Below are 26,659 nucleotides of genomic sequence, written 5' to 3'. Positions count from 1 at the left end.
GTTGTTTTCTTCTTAAATGTGTGTGTTTCTCTTAGTTTTAGTTTGTAACCCGAATTTGTTCTTTCTCAATTTATTTATAACTTTCGAATAGCGTTATACTACTGTTACCATTATTCGTCAGATAATAAAAGAGATACATGCATTATTTTTCGATATTCAGTTGTAGTTCAACGAGCCCAGGTTTCATGCCATTTCTGCGACATTTACTATTCCTTTCCCTTAAGCCAATCTCAGACCATAAGATGATTCCTGATATGTATTGGTAACTTAAACTACACAAAAAACCGTAAAATATTGTTTCATCTCGGTCTCTGTTGAGAGATTTATTCGAGCGTCACTGATTAGTCTTTAATAGACGTAACGTGAGTCTGGCATAAATATAAAATTTCAATCCTCGTATCTATGATGATATCAAAAAGAAGATGTGGTATGATTGCCAATGACACAAGAGAGCAAAATGACATATACATTAACAACTATAGGTCACATTACGGCCTTCAACAATGAGCAAAGCCCATACCGCATAGTCAGCCATAAAAGGCTCCGATATGACAATGTAAAACAAATCAAACGAGAAAATTAATGGCCTTATTTATATACAAAAAAATGAACAAAAAACAAATATGTAACACATAAACAAACAACAACCACTGAATTACAGGCTCCTGACTTGGGACAGGCAATAATGTAGCGGGGTTAAACATGTTAGCGGGATCCCAACCCTCCCCTACCTTGGACAGTGGTATAAAAGTACATAAGTAACATAAGTAACATAAGAACGAACTATTAAAATCAGTTGAAAAAGGCTTTACTCATCAGATGGACAAACAATATAAGTATACGTGGCCGGGTACTTGAACATCCCGACAACAGAAAGACAATAGGAACAGAGTTATCTATCCCAAATTCATGTATTTAGTTTGATGTTATATTTGTAAATTTCATCGGATTTTGTCAAATTGGTTGACGTCTTTTCTATTAAATTCATGTGTTATGGTAAAGATAATTAATCACCGCCTTCATTTATTAGTTTTGATTTTGTTCAACGTAATCTGTACGATTTTTATGTTTGAAGTTAGATTCAAAACAAACCAGACATATATATAATATGATGAAAATCAATCATGCTTTCAATTGCGTTAAAATAAATGCACGCTTCAATGATTTCCTGCTGACTCCCACGTAATTTAATGCAGATCTTAAAAATTACCGGTGCATAGATGATGAACCAAACTAACGTTGTGTATTCCTTGGTGAAGTAGCACATATGTAGGTAGAATGTATTTTTTTGCTAGAGGTTTACATATGTATGTATATAATGTATTTTTATTGATAGAACTTTACATATGAATGTAGAATGTATGTGTAATGATAGAGCTCTACATATGTAGGTAGAATGTATTTTTTTTTTGCTAGAGCTTTAGAGGTTTTGATGTTATATTTGTTATTCTCGTGTGATTTTGTCTGATGCTTGGTCCGTTTCTGTTTGTGTTACATTTTAGTGTTGTGTCGTTGTTCTCTTATATTTAATGCGTTTCCCTCGGTTTTAGTTTGTTACCCCGATTTTGTTTTTTGTCCACGGATTTATGAGTTGTGAACAGCGGTATACTACTGTTGCCTTTATTTAGGGACGACTTCAAAAGATCAATGAAGGAAAAAAAACTTAATTCAAATAGTTTGGGGGTGGGGATAAAAATTGCTGCAAGTTTTGTTTAATTGACATCGATTTTACATATATCCTTATTGGTCAATCAATTTTTCCCAAATTAAGTTAGGAGGGAGTAGGGGGGTGAATGAAAAAAACTATGTGAATTAAGTGAATCATACGTGTTATCATTGGAAATAAAAATAGGTTGCCCACGACCTATGTGTTAAGCAGATATTCCTGCAGCTGTAAATATGTCCATTTAAAGATCGGTTATATACTTTTGGATGTCAGCAAGAGTAAACGTGTGAGAAATTATGTAAATAAGTTATTAATAAAAAATTCCCCAAATGGATGTCATATTGAAGACATTATAAATAATATCAAATATATTAGCATCATTATTACTATTTAAGATGCATAAATGACATTGAAAGTTGCTCTAAAATACTAGTGAAAATAAAACATGTAATAAGATTGATTAATCGTTGGAAGATATCATAACACTTAATTTTTGATATTTTCCAATTTATCAACCGTAATTTATGGTTTTAACTGAAGAATGCAGTAATGTTTTACCAAAAAACTGTCTATACCTTCCTTCAGCAAGAGAACCTATACCTGGTCTAATAGGAAAATACAACTAAAAACGACCAATTCATTCTTTAGATGATTACATAAAGCAATGTTATATATTCCAAACGTTTACTTAATCAAATATATGTATCATTACAGAATTGTAGTATATCACATACATCATCTTTTACATACATGACAAAATAGATGTATCATCTATGATGTGTCGAAGCCATTGCATCTACCTGGAGTCAACGTTTCTGATTTGTTTTCCTCATTAAATACAATTTGATACTTTTTCGTTTATGAAAATAGACAGGTGTATTTTCGTAATTTGTATAAGAATACTCTATTAGCCCGATAGCTGATCTATATAATGGAATGATTACTATTTTGAAAGATGTTATAGTGGATATTCTTATATGTGATTGCATTTTGTGTGTATAACTACCGAAACTTTTGACGTATTGTATACGCTAGCTTTCAATCTTAAGTTTCAAGTATGTGCGTTTACGAGAATTCCAGGTCATCAATCAACCACTATTTCTGTAATTTGTTCTATGCGATCTATCCGATACTAATTTGGCCATCTTGAATGTCCCTCAGGTATCTTTCGTACCTTAGACGCATTTAGCACAACTTTTTGGAATTTTGGGTCCTCAAAGCTTTTCAATTTTGTACTTGTTTGGCTTTTTAAGTGTTTTGATATGGGCGTCACTGATAAGTCTTATGTAGACGAAACGCTCGTCTGGAGTATTAAATTATAATACTGGTAGCTTTGATAACTATTTTACACCAAAGGGTCGATGCAACTGCTTATGGACGTTCATCCCCGAGGGTATCACCAGCCCAGTAGTCAGCACTTCGGTGTTGACAAGAATATCAATTATATGGTCATTTTCATAAATTTCCTGTTTACAAAACTTTGAATTTTTCGAAAAACTAAGGATTGTCTTATCCCAGGAGTAAATTAACTTAGCCGTATTTGGCACAACTTTTGGAATTTCAGGTCCTCAATGCTCTTCAATTTTGTACTTGTTTTGCTTTTTAACTGTTTTGATATGAGTGTCACTGATGAGTCTTTTGTAGACGAAACGCGCGTCTGGCGTATTAAATTATAATCCTGGTACCTTTGATTACTATTTTCCGGCCAATTTTTAATGTGCAAGTGTCATACATGTATGGTTATTGAACGTTCACATGTGGGACAAGATCCCTAATGCGCCTTGAAATGAGGAACTCAAAAGTCATGTGTAAACAAAAATTCTCTGTGTAGTGATATTTGACACTTTTCTATGATAAACAAGTGACTGAGCTTAACCATTTGAGTTAATTTAGAAAGTAGGGGAACACAGAATAAATGTGTAAAATCTATGGAGCTATTAAATGTGTTCAAAGTATTAAATTTTCAAAGAACTTTTTGTGTTAAAAATGGGATTATTTACCATGAGGAGCCGCATCACAAAAGGATACTCGGGGTTTGCTAATTTACGGAAAAAGTAATCTCACTTCGTACCCCGAAAATTTAACCACATATGTCAAAATGTCTCAGCTTCGAAACGAGCCATCACACATATCCAAGTTAACGATATGGACTGAGCAACAGAAGAAAACGTTACCATTACGGCCTATGGAAAAACTAATGCGCATCTGTACCCAATTTAGAAGCTCAATTCCAGAAGTTGTCGGACTGATTTATGGATGATTTCACCTGTACACCACCGAAAATGATGGTTAGTATTTTTTTATTTATACCTAGTTATCATAAATGGTTTAAGATAAATATTATTGATAAAGATCAGCAAAAACTCAAGGAAATTTTCGCTTTTAAAATACATTACTGGCACGGGGCTGAACACTTTTTTTAGGCACAATCATAACTTTGTTTACTTCCGAGAGATCCGAAAGGAATTTGTTTGCTACATTGAAAAGGCAAGAAATAACTTTTAAATATTATTAAATTGTAAGTAAACATGACACAATATAGTCTTTGTTATGTAATTATCACTCTGGTCTACAGGAATACCTGATAATCAAGGGAGATAACACACTTCATACGAGTAAAGTGAGATACATCATCGCATGTGCTTTTAACCAATGATTTGACCCCTGGTCAGTAGATATCATATGCATAAAAAACAGAAAAAAACATTTACATGCTTTAAGAAAATCATGAATTATTATTTTTAATGCACATGAGCAAAACAAAAGATATTGTCATTTCTCAGCACTGAAAAAGGGGGAGGGTCAAACTTTTTTGAAAACAATATTTCTGCACCTATTCAATTATTAAGCTAGTTAGCTACTACCCATTGCTTCTAATACAAAAGGTTTAAATGAAGGTGGCTAAGCCACAAGGGAGAAGCATTTGTCTTTCTTTGTGATTAAACTTTCAAGAATAAGATTTTTCTCTCTCAATAATACTTATGTATTTAAATCAAATGATAACAAAGCCTGAGTATTTTTTTTGTCTTATTTCAGTTCCAGACGTATCATTATTTTCAACCTGAGATGGCAAACTAAAGGTTTTAAAAAGTCCTGAATAACTGGTAAGCATTTTGTTTTATTAGGCAAGCTCTAAATTGTTTTTTATGATATTTATGCAATTGAAATTACAGTCGGTATGTTAAAAATATGCTAATATGAAAACTGTTGCTATGGTCTTGGTATTAAATGAAAAGGCTTAGTTACAGATCGTTACGACTCAATATTTCGAGTTAAATCTTGCGGCAACTGTTTCTCATGTAACACTGCAAACTATATTTAGCACTACTTTGATCTGTCGTTATTTAATGATGCCATTATACATGTGATGTCACAATGTTTCCGTTAAGACCTCTTGTGGATTTCTCACTGATAAAAGGTTTTCACTGAAATACATGTAAAAAACATTTTTTTTCACAAATAGAATTATGTGAAAGGACAAGTTTTAAAAATTTGCACTATATTGTACTCTAATTATATGATATGGATGATTTCCAAGTAGTTTAGAGTGGTTTTAACAGTATTAAATACCAGATTTCCACTAGTAAGAATAATTATTTTGGTGTTGTTTTTTTTATACAACCTTCATTTTTGCATAATTTCTCTGTCAAAATGCACTTTAAGGCACAAGAAAATTTTGTAGAATGCTTTAACAGGGTCTGTGTATTGTAATAAGAGGTTATAATCAGAAGTTTTGTCCTTGTTTTGACTAGTGAAGGTATTCTGGAAGAGAATTACTTATACATACTCATTGTATTCAAAATAAATGAATATAGCGACGAAAGTGTCATTGCCTTATAGTGCTAAAACAACTTTATTTTTTTTTCAGAAATGGACAAAAATACACAGATTTATTCAGAATGTTATACCGATGAAGATCACATAAAAATATTTGGAAAAATCAGAAGTATGGATTTCAATATGGGACAAGATCCCTAATGCGCCTTGAAATGAGGAACTCAAAAGTCATGTGTAAACAAAAATTCTCTGTGTAGTGATATTTGACACTTTTCTATGATAAACAAGTGACTGAGCTTAACCATTTGAGTTAATTTAGAAAGTAGGGGAACACAGAATAAATGTGTAAAATCTATGGAGCTATTAAATGTGTTCAAAGTATTAAATTTTCAAAGAACTTTTTGTGTTAAAAATGGGATTATTTACCATGAGGAGCCGCATCACAAAAGGATACTCGGGGTTTGCTAATTTACGGAAAAAGTAATCTCACTTCGTACCCCGAAAATTTAACCACATATGTCAAAATGTCTCAGCTTCGAAACGAGCCATCACACATATCCAAGTTAACGATATGGACTGAGCAACAGAAGAAAACGTTACCATTACGGCCTATGGAAAAACTAATGCGCATCTGTACCCATGTGTCAAGTATTAAAAAAACTCATCATAGATACCAGGACTAAAGTTTGTATACGCCAGACGCGCGTTTCGTCTACAAAAGACTCATCAGTGACGCTCGAATCCAAAAAAGTTAAAAAGGCCAAATAAAGTACGAAATTGAAGAGCATTGAGGACCAAAATTTCTAAAAGTTTTGCCAAATACAGCTAAGGTAATCTATGCCTGAGGTAGAAAAGCCTTAGTATTTCAAAAAATTCATCGATACTGTCAAAATATAGCTTTCAAGTTTATCAATGTACATGAACTGATTCATATGTCCTTGATAGGACCTACATTTTATTGAAATAAAAATAGTTTGAATACTATACTATTACAAAGAATATACAATGTCGTATAACCGAATTACCAATACTGGTTTTGTTTCTTTAAAAGATAGTAGAAGATATTTCATTTTAATACGGCGTGATGTTTAATCGCTTTATATCCGTCTAAAACTACTCAGCAAATATCAACAAAACCTGGCCACAACCATTATTTTGTCACGTTTATCACAAGGATCATATGCGTGGTGACCGGAATTATCTAAAGAAGATCTTATTTTGTTGTTTTCGAACTACTAATATTATAAAGATATTACCTGGACAGTATTTGGAAAATCTTTCGACATTCTGTGTCATAAATTCTCTTTTATCAATATCGTGCTTTAATTAGTTTTAACTATTATGTAGATTAGAATGTCATACATTAGGATTCTGTAGACATTGTAGATGCGTGTCAGACGTGTTTATATATTCTGATATTATGTTTTGTTTTAATACTTTAGTGATACAAGCTCTGTTGATCATCAAAAATCATGTACACAAAGATTAAAATTGTGACCTTTGGATTTTCCCTAAACAAAAACTGAAGGAAATAATTGAGATGTTTAAACGTTGTTGCATGTGGTTTCAAAGGCAAATGATGAAACAATATGTCATCGAAACTGTTTCTATGATCATAAATTTAAAGTGCTTTTCGTTAAACCAACCAAGAGAGCAAACAGCTGTTCTTTAAATCCGTTTTCAATACATATATCTTCGCAAAAATAAATTAACGTTGTATATCACCGTTTATTTGATTAGGAACTTTCCGTTTTGAATAACACTCGGAGTTCAGTTCTTTTTTTATTTATATTTTTTATACATATATAAAAGATAGAACCTTCACAAATGAAGTTACGAAGCAATTTAGCATTATTTATACTTTTTTGTGATAGCTACGCAGACGAGCACTGGGGGTAACGCTGAAGTGCCTTGGTCTACTCATCAATATGTTTATTCGGTTAATAAAAGGCTTATAAACTTTAAATACAACACGAAATGTAGATTATTGGTAGGAATTGAACAGTCAACTAATGCAATTTTTTGTTTAAACTTTTAAACTTATAAAATGTTCGTGTTACATTGTACGTACGATCGAGCATGGCATATTCTAAATACGTACAGTATCACATACAAATTCTCCATATTTCAAGATAATGGTAAACGACATGAAAGGTACAAAGTAAGGATAAAATGTTTATATATAGTAAGCCCGTATACAGAAAATCAAAGGACGATCTCTTAATTGGTTTGCAACTGACATGATGAAGGACATACATAGGCAATAATGAATGTAAATCCATATACTGACTGCTAAACATATCTACTTCTAATAATGACATCAGCGAACAGACCTTCGAACTTCGATGAGACCATCGCACTTCAGCTTGACAATCACATTTTAGCATCTCCATCGCACCTCCGAGTCCAACATATTAGACGAGTCTAAATTGAAAACTACGTTCAAACCTATGATTGCGTTGGATAAAAACCGCAATTTTTATACGTGTGCATGTAAAACAAATTTCGTTGTAAAAGGGTCTAAAAACAGCACAAACAACATTTTCTAAAAGACCAAAAAAGTGAAAATTTGTGTCTGGAGAATTTCAGAAAAAATATCAAAATTCATAGGTACTTGGAAACCGTTTAAGCCTGTATCCAAAGTCCGTTATTTTTATTTTTTTGTTAACTTCCATTATGTTCGCCTTTCTGTATACTATGAACATACGTATACTATTAGTAAAGTATATTTGCTATTAACTATCAATTTCTTCCCTTAGACGATCGCTGCTATTTTATTTGAACAGTCTCTATCAACGCAATAATTATTGTCCTGTCCCCGAGTACTCTATTATGAAATTTAGGTGCAAGTTTAAAACCGGAAGTCCTGTTTGACATAAAAGCGAAATCGCGGGCATTTTAAGCTTGGTTGAAATTATGTTAACTATTTAAGAATTAATTTTTGTAAAAGATTTAAGTCTCGAGAATTTAAGAAATGCTATCAAAAGTCATATAGCCACAGTATGTGAAGACAGGACAATATTTTTAAGCCCCCTCTTTTTTTCAAAGTCCGTTATTAATTTGTTTTTCGTTATATTCCATTATTTTTGCGTTTTCTGTATACTTTGCACATACATATCTATATTATAATTACTAAATTGTATTTAATTTTTTATTAACTATCAGTTCAACGTTTTCTTCTCCATGACGATCACTGCTATATTATATAGAGAGTGTCTATATATTATAGTAGTATATTTATCATAGTATACACGCAAATAATCCGAGTACTTAATGGGCAAGTTAAAACCGAGGTAAAATGGTCATGGTTCTTACATAAAAACCACGATATAGGCAACGCTCTGATTGGCTTATCTATTTATCTTTTTTAGTATCTATCAAACGATGTGTGTTGTCAATGTTAAAACCGATAGTCTGACTTAAAATTTGGTTTGATGACGGAATCTCACTGCTATATTATATATTATAGTAGTATATAAATCATAACAAATGCAAATAACCGCGAAAATAATTGTCCTTTCCCCGTCCCGAGTACTCATGAAAATAATGTGCAAATAAAAACCGAGGTATAATAGTGATTCTTACGATATAAAAACCACGATATGGACAACGCTCTGATTGGCTTATTTATTTTTTATCTTTGTTATCTATCATACGATTGGTTCTTAATGCTAAATCCGGAAGTCGGTTTGATAACGGAAACCATATTCGAACACCTTTATTTTCGTTTTTCTCCCAAAATAACCTAAACTGAACAGTCATAAGAATGGATGACAAATGCGCTTATGAATAGTACCTATAGGACACAGAGGCATGATCAATAATTTATTGTGGGAAGAAGAGAAGCGACACATAAAATGAGGTCTTCTCGTTTAACAGTATAGATAAACTTGAACAAACAAATAAACACAAAAAGATGCAGAACATGGGAGAATGTCAATGAAAACTTTACTAGGCTGCATTTAGCAATTACAAACACTAACCCTGCCTGTGCGTACAACTATTCTAAAATATTAGGCATTGACATCATGAATCAGTGCAACGACGTCACTTTTTCACATGTGCATGTTAGTCCACGTCAATTTATCAATGAATTCTCCAATCTTCATTCATATAACCGATCAACTAAAACCATGTTTTGTAAGCGTATATTTTTTTTATTTCATATTCTCTACTAAAAATACATACAGTTAAGACAAATTACCGATAAAAAGAATAATAATATTGTATTTGTTGATATAAAATTGGCTGGCATGCTTGATACTTAATCGATAACAAAAACAACAATGTCATTATTCTCTATGTACTTGTTTTGAATTTGAGAATGTGGTTTCGATGTCAAGCATGAGAAAACAAAAGGCAAACAAGAGGTATTTACGTAGAGCAAAGGCAAGCATCTCTTGATACAAATACATTTATACATTTATACTTTATGACTTTATAAATGATATAAATTAACAATAAATATAAGAAGATATATACTAGTAAATGTTATTATCAATTTCACAAAACAATATGTATTTACATTCACATAACGTTTTTGTATTGTATTTACAGGCGTTCATAATCAGGATCATAGTAAGTATAGAAAACCAAATCCAAAGAAATGATGCCATTTCATATAGCTTGCATTCTATTTGATCTATTGTATTTGATTTACTTGTTGACAAGAAAAGTTTGATTTATAGCATATAATCCATTACTTCCTTTTTTTTTGTTATGCGTTAGTAATACAGAACTCCGACGCAATTCAAAGCGGCAAGTCCCTAATAAAATGGCAAAATCAAAAGCACATGGACATCCAACTGATGGATAACAACTGTCATATTCCTGACATGGTACAGACATTTCCTTATGTAGAACATGATGGATTCAATCTGGTTTTAAAGCTTGCTTAACCTCTCTATTAATAGGTAATAGGTACAAATGTCAAAAACAGGGGTACAACAGTCAACATACATGCATTGTATATAACAACAGTTACAATAGATACTATTATATATTATTTGATACAGAGTGTAGAACATATATTATTGTGAAATGTTTGTTCATCACAGTTTTACCTACCACAATCATTGTTAAAAGTGATGGTTACTTATTTGTAAATTAATTAGAGAAACTTATTGATGCAATGTTATCTTATTCTCAAAAGTTGAAAACTGATCGAAGGAAAGGCAATTCTTTTAATCTTAACATATTAGATAACACATAAAACTCTCATTTAGAGAACGTTAATGTTCACTTTATAAATCACTGTGTTGATGTGTGGTTATTCAATCATAAGTATAAGGGTTACACTTTTCAACACAAACATGAAGTAAAAAATAGACTATAAAATAGACTATAACATATAACAAGCCATAAGCGTTAAATTTTAAAACATATATATCAATTAGGCAAACATGTTAACAACTAATACACATTTTAGCTAATCACGTTTTTCTATTTTGTAAAAGTTGATCTAGCCTATTTTCCTCTGCAATAATCTGTAAAATTCGCCTACGAGAACATTTGGCGAGCCAAAGTCGTGGTTAGTAATCAACTTATCAAGCTTTTTAATGAGGAATCGAGTTGCAAATCTCTCGTTATGTGTCATTGTTATCGTAAGAGTTTTAGCAACCATTCCGAGGTAGACACCGTCAAGAGATATCGATTTTACGTACGGGAAGGCATTTGCAAACTTTGTAACTACGTCCATAGACAATAACATTGACCTACCACTGATGAAAGGAGGCTACTTTATGTTAAGATATTCTTCAGTAGATACGTACCATTTATTATATTTATTTCTGTGAACGTTCCCGAACTTTTGTATGCGAACAACACACTTTGCTGTTCAAATTTTTTTAATATCTTCAAATAGATTAATAAGATTGGGGATATTTACAAAATAGTCGTCATCTACAAACAAAACAAATTTAGCTTGCCTACAGTGGTAGGCAGCCAAGTGAAATCCCATGATCGTTTTTAAAGTATTGTTCCGATATTGGTCATTGAAGTCCTCTTGGATCAGATCATTATATACATTAAATTCCATCTTAATAAACAATTCGACTAGCGGTGAATATCCCAATACAAATGCTATGTGTCTCGCACTGTTTGAGTTGGCCCATGTGACTCTGATGGCCATGCGATGTCCAATTTGAAACACATTTGATTTGACTAAGATTAGTAAATTGGATGTGGATTATTAACAGTAACATTACAAACAGCAGATTGCTTACTTATATATCTATATGGATGTGGATTAACATTCTTGCAAAACAGTTCACCATGTTTGACAGTCATTTTATTTTTTGTCATAGTTTCCTTCTGACCATTTGTGATAGAACGTCTAAGTGAAAGATCTGTATTTGTAATTACTAACACGTTTTTTTCCATTATTGACTTTGATATTTCATTTAATGGTGACGTGGCTGTATTATTAACGTCAAGAGTATGCACCATTAGAAACATTATAAACATACTTGTCAACATAATACTTGCTAGTAATGAGCGAACGACGTTGTGGCCCCGTCTGTTTATGATATACTATTCTGCTGCCATTGTAGTAGTTGATAAGTACATTACTTGTTTCACTCTTCAGAACACAAAATACGGTTTACAAACCATCGATACTAAGTCATAAATATTTCAACCTACTATGTTAACACATGTTAATTTATCACAGATGAACATATGTTAACGTCTTTATCAAGTGTCATTGATACTAGTAACCTCAGATACATTTTGCCCACTCTTAACTAATACCTTCATTCATTGATACTAGTAACCTAATAGACATTTTTTCAACTCTTCACTAATACCTTCATTCATTGATACTAGTAACCTAACAGACATTTTGTCCACTCTTAACGAATACCTTCATTCATTGATACTAGTAACCTAACAGACATTTTGTCCACTCTTCACTAATACCTTCATTCATTGATACTAGTAACCTAATAGACATTTTGTCCACTCTTCACTAATACCTTCATTCATTGATACTAGTAATTTAATAGACATTTTGTCCACTCTTCACTAATACCTTCATTCATTGATACTAGTAACCTAATAGACATTTTGTCCACTCTTCACTAATACCTTCATTCATTGATACTAGTAACCTAAGATACATTTTGTCCACTCTTCACTAATACCTTCATTCATTGATACTAATAATCTAACAGACATTTTGTCCACTCTTCACTAATACCTTCATTCATTGATAATAATAACCTAGCAGCGTTTCGTCCACTCTTGACAAATTTCTTCATTCATTGATATTAGTAGCTTTAGAGACATTTTGTCCATTCTTCACTAATACCTTCCATTCATTGATAATAATAACATAGCAGCGTTTCGTCCACTCTTGACAAATTTCTTCATTCATTGATATTAGTAGCTTTAGAGACATTTTGTCCACTCGTAACTAATACCTTCATTCACGGAAACATTATGAACACTCTTAACAAATATCTTCATTCATTGATACTAGTAACCTAATAGACATTTTGTCCACTCTTAACTAATACCATCCATTCATTTATACTAGTAATCTAAAAGCGTTTCGTCTTCCACTCTTAACAAATATCTTCATTCATTGATACTAGTAACCTAACAGACATTTTGTCCACTCTTAAATAATATCTCCATTCATTAAAATTAGTAGCTTTAGAGACATTTTGTCCACTCGTAACTAATACCTTCATTCACGGAAACATTATGAACATCTGTATATGATAATTTGTGTATGAATATAATATAAAGGTCATACTACATGTTGTTATTTTCAGAATACCGAATGTATAAAGTATTTAATAAACAGTTGTCTTTTGTTTTTTCAGTTCCGATTTTCTTCTTTCTCTTCAGAAAACGAGCTGCACAGGCGAATACAAAAGATTTTGATCAATTTTATAAACTGTTTTTAAAAACGATAAAAAAGTATTGACATACTGCAGTAAACTCATACGTAATATAATCAGCCTATATTTATCTGGAGCAGCATAAAAGTTAGAAAACAGATCTTTTGTAAATGAAGTCGTCTTATATAACGGTTTGTATATCCGTAAGGGTGACAATGTTTATATTAACAGTTATTGGAATCTTAAGTATAGGATATCATGTGAACACTGTTCAAAATATAGGGACCGAGTTCAGGTTTCTAGCAAAAATAACCCGGTCTAATACAGAAACAATTAACACACCGAAATTATCAGATAACAATAAAATGACAACAAATTACAAGGAATTCACAAAGATTTTCACTGTGTTATGGTATACAAAACCATATTGGATAGCGTCATATTTGTACAAATTCAAATTTCGAAACTGTGCATTTAATCATTGTGAATTATTAAACAACATAGCTGATCTGAACAGAAGCGACGCTGTGTTGTTTCATCATAGTGAAATGAATAGTGTTGCCATACCGAACAAAGCAAAAAATCAGACATGGATATTTATGTCAGATGAATCAAATATTCACACACAGAAATACTTTATGAAAGAAAAATGGAGAAATAATAATTTTGATTGGACATATAGCTACAGATCAGATTCAGATATATATCTTCCATACGGAGAATTCGCACAAAGAAGTGTACCAGTAGCAAAAAATTATTCTGATATATATAGGAAAAAGACAAAAAATGTTGCCTGGGTAGCAAGCAACTGTAATCCTCTTTTTTCAAGAAACAACTATATAGCAGAGCTGAAGAAATACATCGATGTTGACGTATACGGAAAGTGTGGCAAACCGTGTTCTACCTGGAATGACGACTCATGTTTCAAATATTTAAGTGGTGATTATAAATTTTATTTAGCTTTTGAAAATTCCCTTTGTGAAGACTACGTTACGGAAAAAGCATTTCGGTTGTATCAAGAGAACTTCAACATAATTCCAGTTTACCGAGGGGCACCAAATGTAAAGGATATTTTGCCTGCTGGGACTTTTATACCAGCACTAGATTTCAAATCACCAAAGGCGCTGGCGGTATACTTGAAATCAGTTGCCGACAATGAAATTGTTTATAGTAATTATCTAAAAGAGAAAGATAAGTTCTGGGCAGCTCCGTATACACGACTTGAGATTGTTGAATTTATATATTGTTCTGTGTGTGAAAAACTTTCAACAAATTATACACGTGGTACCAAACTAGACTTAACAAGTTGGATAATGAACAAAGGATGTCGGCATTAGATGTATAATATTATAACGAAATCGAAGTTTTTGGACTAAAACTGTGATTTATAATTTTGCAATATTGAAAGAAAAAACAATCTAAATTTACAGTATTCAACAAACCATTATTAACAAAGGATGTCATACGGCATTGGATATATAATATTACAATGTTTTATTTGTTTTGGACTAAATAAAATGCGATTTGAAATTTGCAATATTCAAAAAACAAAATGGCTGAACTTACAGTATTCGACAAAGAATTATTTTGTACTATATATTTGTTCAATGTGATAATTATTAAAGCAAATTAAATCCATATTATAACTGACCTTGACAGATTAATAGGCCTCATTAACATTTAAATCATTACAATACTTTTACAAATTTAATTTGACACAAATGTGAAATAAAAAAAATTCTTACACCCCAGTGCATAAGTTCGTTTTATATTTATCCTATTTACTAGGGTCTTTCCGCTAACTGTGTTTTTATGCGCAATTATTTGTGTTGCAAACTAATGCTTTGATTTTTTTGTATATATACTGACCAACTTTAGAAACGCAACACTATATTATTCTTTTTAAAGCCCATTTAAAAATATGCACTTTTTTGTTAACAAACTTATGAACAGTCCTTTCATTTAAGTTCAATGTTTAACAAAACATGCTAGTTCAAAAGTTGAATTGATTACGTCAGTTTCAATGTTCAAATATTGTTGTATACCCTGGTTTCCCCTTACTAATGAACGTGTCACTTCATGTAACAAACGCCAAAACGATTACTAAAAAGGTAAACCAATTCTGTTCGGCAAGTTGTGGGTTCTGTTTTGCTGTTGTTCTACCCATTACAATGGGTTTTGGCAATAATGTGGTTGAAACTTTAAGGCTTTAAATGTTTTTCTGAAGTCGATTCTTTGGCAGTTCAGTAATTTAATTAGCAGTTGACGTTAAACGTTGCGACCGTAGACCTGTCTAGCAATTGACTTGCGCAATCAAATACTTTTGACGTTGCATTCATGGTGATCAGGTCATTGATGGTCCTCAACAAATCCCGTCTTCCGGTATCATTGTTGAAAGGACAGTAAGACGAGTTTCTGACGTCAAATTGTCCGGTTGTAGCACGTTAACGTTTTCCTGTTTGTAGTATTCTAATGCGTTGATTCAGTTTTTTTATTCCTAAGTCTGCGCAATATGGAGATGCAACATTTTAAACTGATTTCAGTGCGGCCAATGATTGAAAGAAGTGTTTCACAAAGTAAAACAAATGAAAAAACCTTGGATTGGTTCGTAATTTCCCTTTCTGAAATTCGTGCGATCTCAGAAATACGGTATGTCCAATAACGACAAGTAAGTCAGCTGTTGTTTTTTTCAAAAGAGAAAGAAGTATGATAAGCATGAATAGTAGTTGTATGAGGATCAATAAAATTGAGAATGGAAATGGGGAATGTGCCAAAGAGACAACAACCCGACCATAGAGCAGACAACAGCAGAAGGTCACCAACAGGTCTTCAAAGAAACTTTATCTTACTTTTAATCGCTACACAGTTGACAAATCAAAAGGAAAATTTAATTGGACAATGACGTATCGAAAAGACTCGAAAGAATTTTCACCGTATGTAGTTCTACAGAAATGACTTCACATCACTGAAAAAAACTATACTTCTATATACATGAAAATAAAAAAAAACAAAAAAAAACATTGCCTGGATCACGAGCAACTGTCGAACTCCATTCAAGCGAGAGGATTATGTGAAAGAACTTTCGAAATATATTGATGTTAATATTTATGGAAATTGTGGGAAACCTTGTTTATTCAAAGAAGTTTTTAAAAACTATTTAAGGGACCGTTCAATATTTATCAGATGGATGGGCCGGTACAAAATGGGGTTTTGCGGTAAAATTTATGGATTTAAGTAATAGGTAAGAAATAAAAGCTTAAATTTTTAGATAAGGCTAAATTCAGATAGTAAACTTTAAATTTTTTTCTAACTTTTTCAAATCAACTTGGATTTTCATAAAAATCTACTGCTATATCATTTTTATATTGTTCTTACTGAATGCCAGGCTGTTTAGTACTTTGGTTTTTTGCTGTCATTTTATGGATTTAGTTAATAGGTTGAAAAAAGCTACAATTTTAAGTTTAGACTAAGTTCAGATGGTCATCTTTCATTTTTTTTATAACTTTTTCAAATCAACTTGGATTTTCATATAACTGTACAGCTATCTCATATATATATATTGATCTTATAAAAAGCCAGGTTGCTTGGTAGTTAGGTGTATTGCTGTTAAATTTATAGATTTAATTAATAGGTAAGAAAAAAAAAGCTCAAATTTTAAGTTTAGGCTGAATCTAGATAGTCATCTTTGATTTTTTTTATAACTTTTTTAAATCAACATGGACTTTCATAAAACTCTACAGCTATTTCATTTATATATTGATCTCACAGAATGCCAGGTTGATTGGTAGTTTGGTGTATTGCTGTAATTCTTATGGATTTAATAAAAAGGTTAAAAAAAAAGCTCAAATTTTCAGTTTAGGCTAAATCCAGATAGTCATCTTTAAAAAAATTTATAACTTTTTTAAATCAACATGGATTTTCATAAAACTTTACAGCTATTTCATTTATATATTGATCTTATAGAATGCCTAGTTGTTTAGTTGTTTGGTGTGTTGCTGTCATTCTTATGGATTCAATAAAAAGGTTTAAGAAAAAGCTTAAATTTTCAGTTTTTGGTTATTTCAAGATAGTCATCTTTAATTTTTTTCATAACTTTTTCAAATCAACTTGCATTTTCATAAAACTCTACTGCTAACTGTACAGCTATCTAATTTATATATTGATCTTAAAGAATGCCAGGTTGTTTTATAGTTTTGTGTTAAGCTGTCAAATTTAGGGAATTAATTAATAGGCGAAAAAGGCTGCATCATTAAAGTCAAAAACATGTCTGCCTATATTTGCTTAAAAAGACCATATTAAATTTCTTTTTTGAAAAGTAGAATAGATAAAGGGACATTGATATTTGAACTATAAACATGTTCTGTTATTAGGACAATAATTAATAATTCAGTATATGATAATATGTTTACTAGTCCAAGAGTTATTGTCCCTTAATTTAAATTATTTCCTTTATTTTAAATCATTATTGTATTTGAGGCTGTACATATAAAATCAAATCTGTACATGTATATTCATACTGGTTTTGAAAATCAATAAAATGTATGGTTCTGATACACACATAGATATATACATATAGAATTAACTAGCACATTTTAAATTTTGTATAAAGTCTATTCTTTGATTTCAAGACATAAAAATTCAAAAACTTAAAAATAGAAAAAGAACCTAAATAATTTTTGATTGTCTTTATAGAGTTTTAGAGGGGCAAGGACTTTTTTTATAGATTTTTTTAGATGGGCAAGGACTTTTTTTCAGAATTTAAAAGGATGGGCAATAACTTTTTTAATGAAACAATATTAAGAATGCACCGGCCCATCCATCTGATAAATATTGAACGGTCCCTAAGTAAAACTCACATATTTTATCTTACTTTTGAAAATGCATTATGCAAGGACTATCTGACAGAAAAAATAGCAAACATTTTCGATATCAATATAAATTTTATTCCAATCGTAAGAGGTGCACCTAATGCAGGAGATTACTTACCACAAAGGACATATATTTGTACGTCTGATTTTGAGTCACCAGTGAAACTAGCGACGTTTCTACAGATGTTAGGCAGCAATGAAACACGTTATATTTCATATTTGAAAGAAAAAGACAGATACGTGGATGAATATAAGAAGTTAAAAGCGGGACTTTGTGATATATGTTCTCATTTAAATGTTAAAGAACAAAAGCCTAAAACTATCAATCTAAGCAAATGGTTATGGGGAAATCAGTGTCATATGCCACATGACATACCTACTTAAAAAGTAAAAACACAAAAATACTGAACTCCGAGGAAAATTCAAAAAGGAAAATCAAAAATCAAAAGGCAAAATCAAAAGTCCAAACACATCAAACGAATGAATAACAACTGTCATATTCCTGACTTGGTACAGGCATTTTCTAATGTAGAAAATGGTGGATTGAACCTGGTTTTATATTATATTTGTTTGGAACATATTTGACATTTGACATTTTTACATTTTATCGTACAAGTGATAGGTTTAAATGGGTATAATCCAAGATGTAAACTATCATTTTGTTAAGAATATCCTGGTTGCTATAGAGTTGTAGGGACATTACGTTTTGAATTTTCGGGGGAGCTCGGTATTTTTGTTATAGATTTTTTTTTAAATGCTTTCCAATTGGAAATTTCATTTTTATGACAAGTTTTGAGAAATTTATATTTTGAATGTAAAGAAGACCTTACTGTATTTGTTATTGTAAATTGTATTATTAAGTAAATAGAAGAATAAGGTGCAGCTGCAACTTTGTTAATGTTTTGAATGGGTATATAGGACGTTATCCCAATGAAAGATGACCTTTTCCTAGAAAAAAACTGAGCAGTTATTTGGATATTTCTTTGTTTGTTTTTATGTCATTCCCTAGCAAAAAAAACAGTGAGATTCGATAACACGAATTGTCTTAATTCTTATGACAAGGTAAACCGACTATCATGGTTCTTATGATAAAACAATATACACGCTTACCAAAATATAGAAAAGCAAACATTTGCATGCAATCAGAATATAATTGTTATACCTTTGCAGCAGATTTTATGTTGTGCCATGTGTACTATTGTTTGTCTGTTTGTCTTTTTCATTTTTAGCCATGGCGTTGTCAGTTTATTTTCGATTTATAAGTTTGACTGTCCCTCTGGTATCTTTCGTCCCTCTTTTAAGCTAAGCATTACATTGTCTTTGTCACTCGAACGTTACAATAAAATTTATTAGACTATAAGAGGATACCTAGAGGAATCAAAGAAAATATGACAAACATCAAATCAATATGATTGGTTTTCTAATTTTTCCTATTTACTGTTATATCATGATAAGACTATGTCAGTATCTTCCTCAAATTGAATGATAACTATTTATGGTTTGGTTTTATTCATGCACGAATATAGCTCTGTCTGTCATAGTTAATATCACATCCGTTCTTAGTATAGTGATAGCGTTGCCTGCCTTAGTAAATATCATATTCGTTTTGTTAACTGGATATAGCTCTGCTTGTCCTTATGAATATCACAATCTATATTTATATGTGTTAAAGTTTATTGCGTATCAAATATACAACTGAATAAATAAGCAAAGGACATTAAAGTTTAACTTTATCTCAGGATCAACATCGACTCAAATTTGTCTTTTTTGTATTTATATTTCGTTAAACATCGTGCACGAATGGACCTACAAATTATGTTATACAGATTTGTATGAAATGGTAAAAAAAGGTGACAAATTTACAGGAAAAATACTTATCTCAAATTGTGAGGATGTAGTAAAAAGCCACACATTGATTCCTTTATACAATCACTTCAGCTGTCATAGGTAGAAAAAGTTTAAGACGCTGAAAACTATTCTTCCTGAAAGTAGTTTTTGGAAGGTCATAATGAAATGAACGATAAAAAAACTATTTAATATTTTAAAAAATCAGCATTCAACAAAAATAAAAATGAGTTAAACTCTGTTTGGCAAATTTAATTTTATCACGGACCTCACTGTGTGAAACTCTGTCCAAAGCCTCAAGTGACATCTTGTCACAACCATTGTTAATAAATAATAGTAATAGGTTTTTAAATTATAATGATTTGCTGGATAAAGTAAAATACATTTTTCAGAAATGATCTCATAAAGGAAAATCTGAGAACTCTAATGTTTTAAGTAATTTATAAAGAAATACAATGTATCAACAACTTACGTCATCTTTTCCTTTCCTCTTGTTCTTGTAAATTCAAAGAACCTGTCTAAAAAACAATTTTGGTGTCTGGTGAGAGTTGTCTCAGGAAAATCAATGACTATGCGTGCTGACTCACCTCTATATGAAATGGATAGGGATTGCTCGGAAATAGACACTGACAAATGTCAAACTAAGTTACTAGAGTATACATGTAGAATAGGTACGAAGTAGCAAGAATATAGAAAAATATGTCCCTAAAGAATTAAATCACGCAGGTGTTTTACGGCTTTATAATTTCTTGTTTTCAAGAAAAATAATATAACTTAATATTTGCCGTTCATTGTCACATAAAGAAACAAGGGGGTCAACGTGCAAAAATGGTCAAAAAGAAGATATGATGTTTTGGTTAGCAGCAATGTTAAAGGTTTTGTTGTTGTTGTTTTTTGTTGACCTTCTGTGTTCTGTTGTTCGTTCTTTTCCTCTCATGTCTGATTTGTTATGTTAGGGTAAGGGTCAAGTTTGTCGTCCTGTCTGCCCTGCCTATATATTATGTACTGGTCTTTCTTTTTTTTCTTTTTTTTTGCTACTGGATGGACGTCTCTTTATAAAAGTGACTGTCATGACATATTCAATAGAGAGTTAACATATACCAAAAGAATATTCAAGCTAAGCAAACATATAATATAAACGCGAACCCCACCTTGATGGGAGTACATAGATAAGATAAATAATAGTTTATTCAAGTGTCATATATGGATCTAAAATAAATGAAAAAATAATATCATAAAAAAAGGACCAATACCTAGCCTACTACAGACACAAGCATAGCGAACGAGTTGGAATATATAAACACCGTATGACAATACCAAAGGAACACCACCGTCCAAAAAGGGAAAATTAACAATAGGGAAAGAAATATTTTGTAGTAAAGATAAATTTTCTGGTTTAATACTGAAATATCTATATCTAGGAACGAGCAGTTGTTAAAACTGTGTTGATTTATAGTTAATGTTTAATGTTAATTAAAAAAAACACGATAAATTATATGATATTAGTTAAGGAAATCGTTAAACGCGCCGACATATTAGTAGTCAATCAACTCAGATCTGTTCCTATTGTCTTTTTGTTGTCGGGATGTACAAGTACCCGACCACGTCTACTTGTATTTTTGTCAATCTGATGAGTTAAACCTTTTTCAACTGATTTTTTATAGTTTGTTCTTATGTGTACTTTTATACTACTGTCCAAGGAAGGGGAGGGTTGGGATCCCGCTAACATGTTTAACCCCGCTACATTATTTATGTATGTGCCTGTCCAAAGTCAGGAGCCTGTAATTCAGTGGTTGTCGTTTGTTTATGTGTTACATATTTGTTTTTCGTTCATTTTTTTACATAAATAAGGCCGTTAGTTTTCTCGTTTGAATTGTTTTTCATTGTCTTATCGGGGCCTTTTATAGCTGACAATGCGGTATGGGCTTTGCTCATTGTTGAAGGCCGTACGGTGACCTATAGTTGTTAATGTTGGTCTTTTGTGGATAGTTGTCTCATTGGCAATCATACCACATCTTCTTTTTTATATTGAATTCGCAATTGCTAAAAAAAGAAACGACAAACAGCAGAATGCATAGACAGCTGAAGACTGAGCAACATAAATCCAAATAAAAACTTGGTGATATCAATTAACGAACACATCAAAATAAGCCAGTTGTCTTAAATGTACTGTTGCAAAACAAAAACATTATATATTCAAAAACAAAAATAAACCACAAATTTAATTCCCTACCACCATGATGTTTTCGAGGTAATTCTTTAAATTATTCTTGTATTTGTAAGTAATTCAATACTGGTTGTTTAATGATTTTTATGATTTGTGTATATCATCTAAAATTTATACAAAATGTAATTTAGACAGAAACTATCAGACAAAAATCAATGAAAGTTACAATGTTGATACTACGTAACAGGTGTAATAATCCATGTGTAGTTTATAAATTAACTCATTTATAATAATGTGTTGATTAAAAACAAACCCTTGGTAAGTATGTTTCTTTTCATTTTATTGATTGTATTACCTATTGTACATTTGCTAAGCAATATCAAACAGGGCAAACTCGTGAAAATCTAAATAAGATCAAACACCACCAGGAAAAGTAAAATCACAAAAAAATACTGAACTCAAAGGAAAATCAATTCGCAAAGTCCATAATCAATCGGCAAAATCAAATAACAAAACGCATCAAAAACGAATGGACAAGAATTACACGACCTCATGGTTGTCTTTTCGATATTGTGTTACATCTAACCCCATGCCTTATCAATTTTGTATATGCATTGTGTCATAGATCAGTTGTATTCGTTCAGTTTAAAAGAGGGACGAAAGATACCAGAGGGACAGCCAAACTCATAAATCGACAATAAACTGACAACTCCATCGCAAAAAATGAAAAGGACAAACAGACAAACAATAGTACACATACCACAACATAGAAAACTAAAGAATAAGCAACACGAACCCCACCAAAAAACTAGGGGTGATCTCAAGTGCTCCGGACGCGGAGGAAGAATCTGCTCCACATGTGGCACCCGTCGTGTTGCTTATGAAATAACAAATCCGGTAAATAGTCTAATTTGGTAGGTCACATTTATGAAAGGGAAGGGGACTGTAGTAACGACGTAAACATATCCGATATCATTAATTAAACGGTCGTCGTCTGTTGCTTGGTCCGTTTCTATGTGTGTTACATTGTAGTGTTGTGTCGTTGTTCTCCTCTTATATTTAATGCGTTTCCCTCAGTTTTAGTTTGTTACCCCGATTTTGTTTTTTGTCCATTGATTTATGAGTTTGAACATCGGTATACTACTGTTGCCTTTATTTATTCCATAACGGTCAACCAACTCGTGATGGCGTCCGTAAAATTTACGTAGAGATGATTTCAACTTTACCATTTGGAACTCTTGATTTAATAGCTTCCTTGTGAGCAACAACCCTCTATCAAAACAATCATGATAGGAAATGCAAGCACGCGAATATCGTATCAATTGGGAGATATATACACCGTATGCAGGTGCTGCTGAAATGATGCTACTTAGAAATGGAAAGTTTACAATTGGAAAGCTGAAATTATCTCTTTTGTTTTCAATCAACCCTCATTGTCAATTTCTAGATGTTAGTTAAAGTTGAGTTGATTTTGATAATATATCTTTTGAGTGAGTTAAGCCATTTCAATTGATACTTTTCAGTGTGTTTTTTCTATGATGTGATTGAAAATTATTGTTTTAGGTTAGGTGAAGATGGCACCTATAAAAACGTTTAAACTAGCTGCAATTATTTGCAGCTGTCCTAAGTCAGGAACCTGATGTTCAGTGGTTGTCGTTTGTTGATGTGGTGCACAAGTGATTCTCGTTTCTCGTTTTAATATAGATTATACCGTTGGTTTCCTGTTTGAACAGTTTAACACGAATCATTGTTGAGTCCTTCATAGATTGCTGTTCGGTTTGAGACAAGCCTCCATGTTAAATCCTATACTTTGACATATAATGGTTGACTCATACAAGCTGTGACCTAGATGGAGAGTTTTCGCAGTGGCACTCATACCACATATTCTTATATCTACCAACCGATAAAGGTTGATTACATCACGTTGTTTCCAAGAGTAATCTCCTGCATTAGGTGCACCTCTTACGATTGGAATAAAATTTCTATTGATATCGTACATGTTTGCTATTTTTTCTGTCAGATAGTCCTTGCATAATGCTTTTTCAAAAGAAAGATAAAATCTGTGAGTTGTACTTAAATGGATTTTACAATCTTCTTTGAAAAAACATGGTTTCACACATTTTCCATAAATATCAACATCAATATATTTCAAAAATTCTTTCACATAATCCTCTCGCTTTGATGGAGTTCGACAGTTGCTCGTGATCCAGGCAATGTTTTTTTTCCATGTATATAGAAGTATAGTTTTTTTCAGTGATGGGAAGTCGTTTCTTGAGAACTACATACGGTGGAAATCCTTCTGAGTCTTTTCGATACGTCATCGTCCAATTAAATTTTTCTTTTGATTTGTCAACTGTGTAGCGATTAAAAGTAAGATAAGGACTCTCTAAAGTAGCAAAAATCCATATTTGATCATTTGTTTTTTAGGCAGTTTGATGAATGAAGTATGATGAAAAATGACAGCTTTACTGGTGGAAGGTAGTTTCCTGTCTGCTGTTAATTTGCAGTTTCTGTAGCTACATTTATCAAAATTGAAAGATTTCAAACTAAACCAAACAGGGCAAGCAGAAAATAATATAGTAAAAGGGTTGGTTGATGCAGTGGCCTCTGAGGATTGTTCTTGTTTCTTGGTGATATAAAGATCGGATGCTCTGACCATGATGGATTGTTGGTGGTTCCTGGTGATATGAATATCTGTTTGTCCAAAAGGTAATAAAAGGGGGACGAAAGATACCAATGGGACAGTCAAACTCATAAATCTAAAACCAACTGACAACGCCATGGTTAAAAATGAAAAAGACAAACAAAAAACAGCACACATGACACAACATAGAAAACTAAAGAATAAACAACACGAACCCCTAAAAAAACTAGGGGTCATCTCAGGTGCTTCGAAAGGGTAAGCAGATCCTGCTCCTCATGTGGCACCCGTCGTGTTGCTTATATGATAACAAATCCGGTGAGCAGCAACCCTCTATCAAGAAAATCATGATAGGAAATGCAAGCACGGGAATATCGTATCAATTGAGAGATATATACCCCGTATGCAAGTGCTGCTGGAATGTTGCTACTTAGAAATGGAAAGTTGACAATTGGAAAGCTGAAATGATCTCTTTTGTCGTAAAGTTTTGTTTTCAACCGACCCTCATTGTCAATTTCTAGATGTAAGTCAATAGGCCGACATAACTGTATCTGTAGTATCCTTTATCTCTAGCTCGATGGGATAGATGCGTTCCACATAGTCACCAAATTTTGAATTATTTAAAAGTGAAAGAACATCATCTAATATAGCGGAAAGTAGAGTTAAAGGATATTGCTAACTTCTTATCTTTCTTTCTAAGAACTTCCTGTATGAAGTCAGCCTCATAATAATAAAGAAACAAGTCGGCAAGTAGAGGGGCACAGTTTGTTCCCATTGGAATGCCGACAGTCTGTTGAAAAACACGTCCGCTAAACGTAACAAATATGTTGTCAATCAAGAAATCAAGCATCTTGGGTAAGTGAAGAATAGATGAATATCATCTTCTAATATAATGCAAACTTTCCCAATGCCTGCCTTTTTCTATTGAAAAGTTGTTTCTCAAATTAATTTTCTTAAATCAAAATGATTTATACTTAAATTGTAGTAGATAGACTTATCTGCATTCAATACTGTTTTACAAATGTTAAAGATTGTCTTTAGAACTTATTCTAAATAAAATTTAGGCAACTCCTTATTTCTCTATTGAATAAATATGTTCAAAATATTCATTAATTCAACAAAATTTGATAATATTTGTATTGTCATATAAACATATGGTATTTAGTTTGTGACAAAAAAACAAACAAACAAACAAAACCATTATAATGCAAAGAATTAACAATTCTATAAGAAATTAAAACGCATGGATTTTATTTAGGTTTCTGCCCTCGGTTCTAATAATAACTATTTTATAAGGGAGCCAATATTTTCAACATATTCATGTAATAAAGGTTTAGCATTTCTTTCACTTTTTGTTCTTGGGTAAGAGACAATATTATGAGAAAGTAAACAATTTTCAAATAGATTATCTTAAGTTGTTCTGTTAATTTTACAATTAAGGAAAGAGTGGTCTTCATTGTCCAGCAAGTGGCACAGTTTACATATTCTATCTTTTCTAGGAATTTTACATTGTCCACTATTCTCTATTTCTAAATTATGACCACTAACTCTCTATGTGACACATTTGAGAATACAGTTTTTACCAAAGTTTTAATTCTTAAATCTATTTTCAAAAATGTTCTTATATTTTTCTTTAAATTGATTTTTCATCAAGCTTAAGGGTTTTAAAGTCTTAATTCATTCAAGTCCCTGAAATTGTTAACTTTATCTAAAAGGCCTTGGTTTAGGGAAATATTTGCAAATGTATACCAAGAATATGTATCATACCAGTCCAGCACTTCAAACAATATAAATGTACACAGAAAAAAATGATTTAATTAATAGACCATAAAAGTGTAACCATCTATA

The 26,659-nt window shown here is 31.8% G+C and overlaps 1 protein-coding gene and 1 long non-coding RNA gene across 2 annotated transcripts; both read left to right on the top strand.

The window, feature by feature from the left end:
• Positions 1 to 3,432: 3,432 nt before the first annotated feature.
• On the top strand, positions 3,433 to 5,841 carry LOC139518683 (uncharacterized). The gene is made up of 3 exons (XR_011663429.1): positions 3,433 to 3,954; positions 4,703 to 4,770; positions 5,535 to 5,841. It is a non-coding gene; the product is annotated as an uncharacterized lncRNA (long non-coding RNA).
• Positions 5,842 to 13,311: 7,470 nt separating this feature from the next.
• On the top strand, positions 13,312 to 14,753 carry LOC139518684 (glycoprotein 3-alpha-L-fucosyltransferase A-like). The gene has a single exon (XM_071310155.1). The coding sequence runs from the start codon at positions 13,461 to 13,463 to the stop codon at positions 14,625 to 14,627; it is 1,167 nt and encodes a 388-aa protein (XP_071166256.1). The 5' UTR covers positions 13,312 to 13,460; the 3' UTR covers positions 14,628 to 14,753.
• The last annotated feature ends 11,906 nt before the right edge of the window (positions 14,754 to 26,659 follow it).

This window comes from Mytilus edulis, chromosome 4, assembly GCF_963676685.1.
Source record: "Mytilus edulis chromosome 4, xbMytEdul2.2, whole genome shotgun sequence".
NCBI classification, from domain to species: Eukaryota; Metazoa; Mollusca; class Bivalvia; order Mytilida; family Mytilidae; genus Mytilus; species Mytilus edulis.
The sequence above is the reverse complement of the archived record's forward strand: the minus strand, read 5'-3'. Positions and strand labels throughout refer to the sequence as shown.

Bases quoted from the DNA above. Each gene is read 5' to 3' on its own strand.
- LOC139518684 (XM_071310155.1), top strand. From the start codon at position 13,461: ATGAAGTCGTCTTATATAACGGTTTGTATATCCGTAAGGGTGACAATG.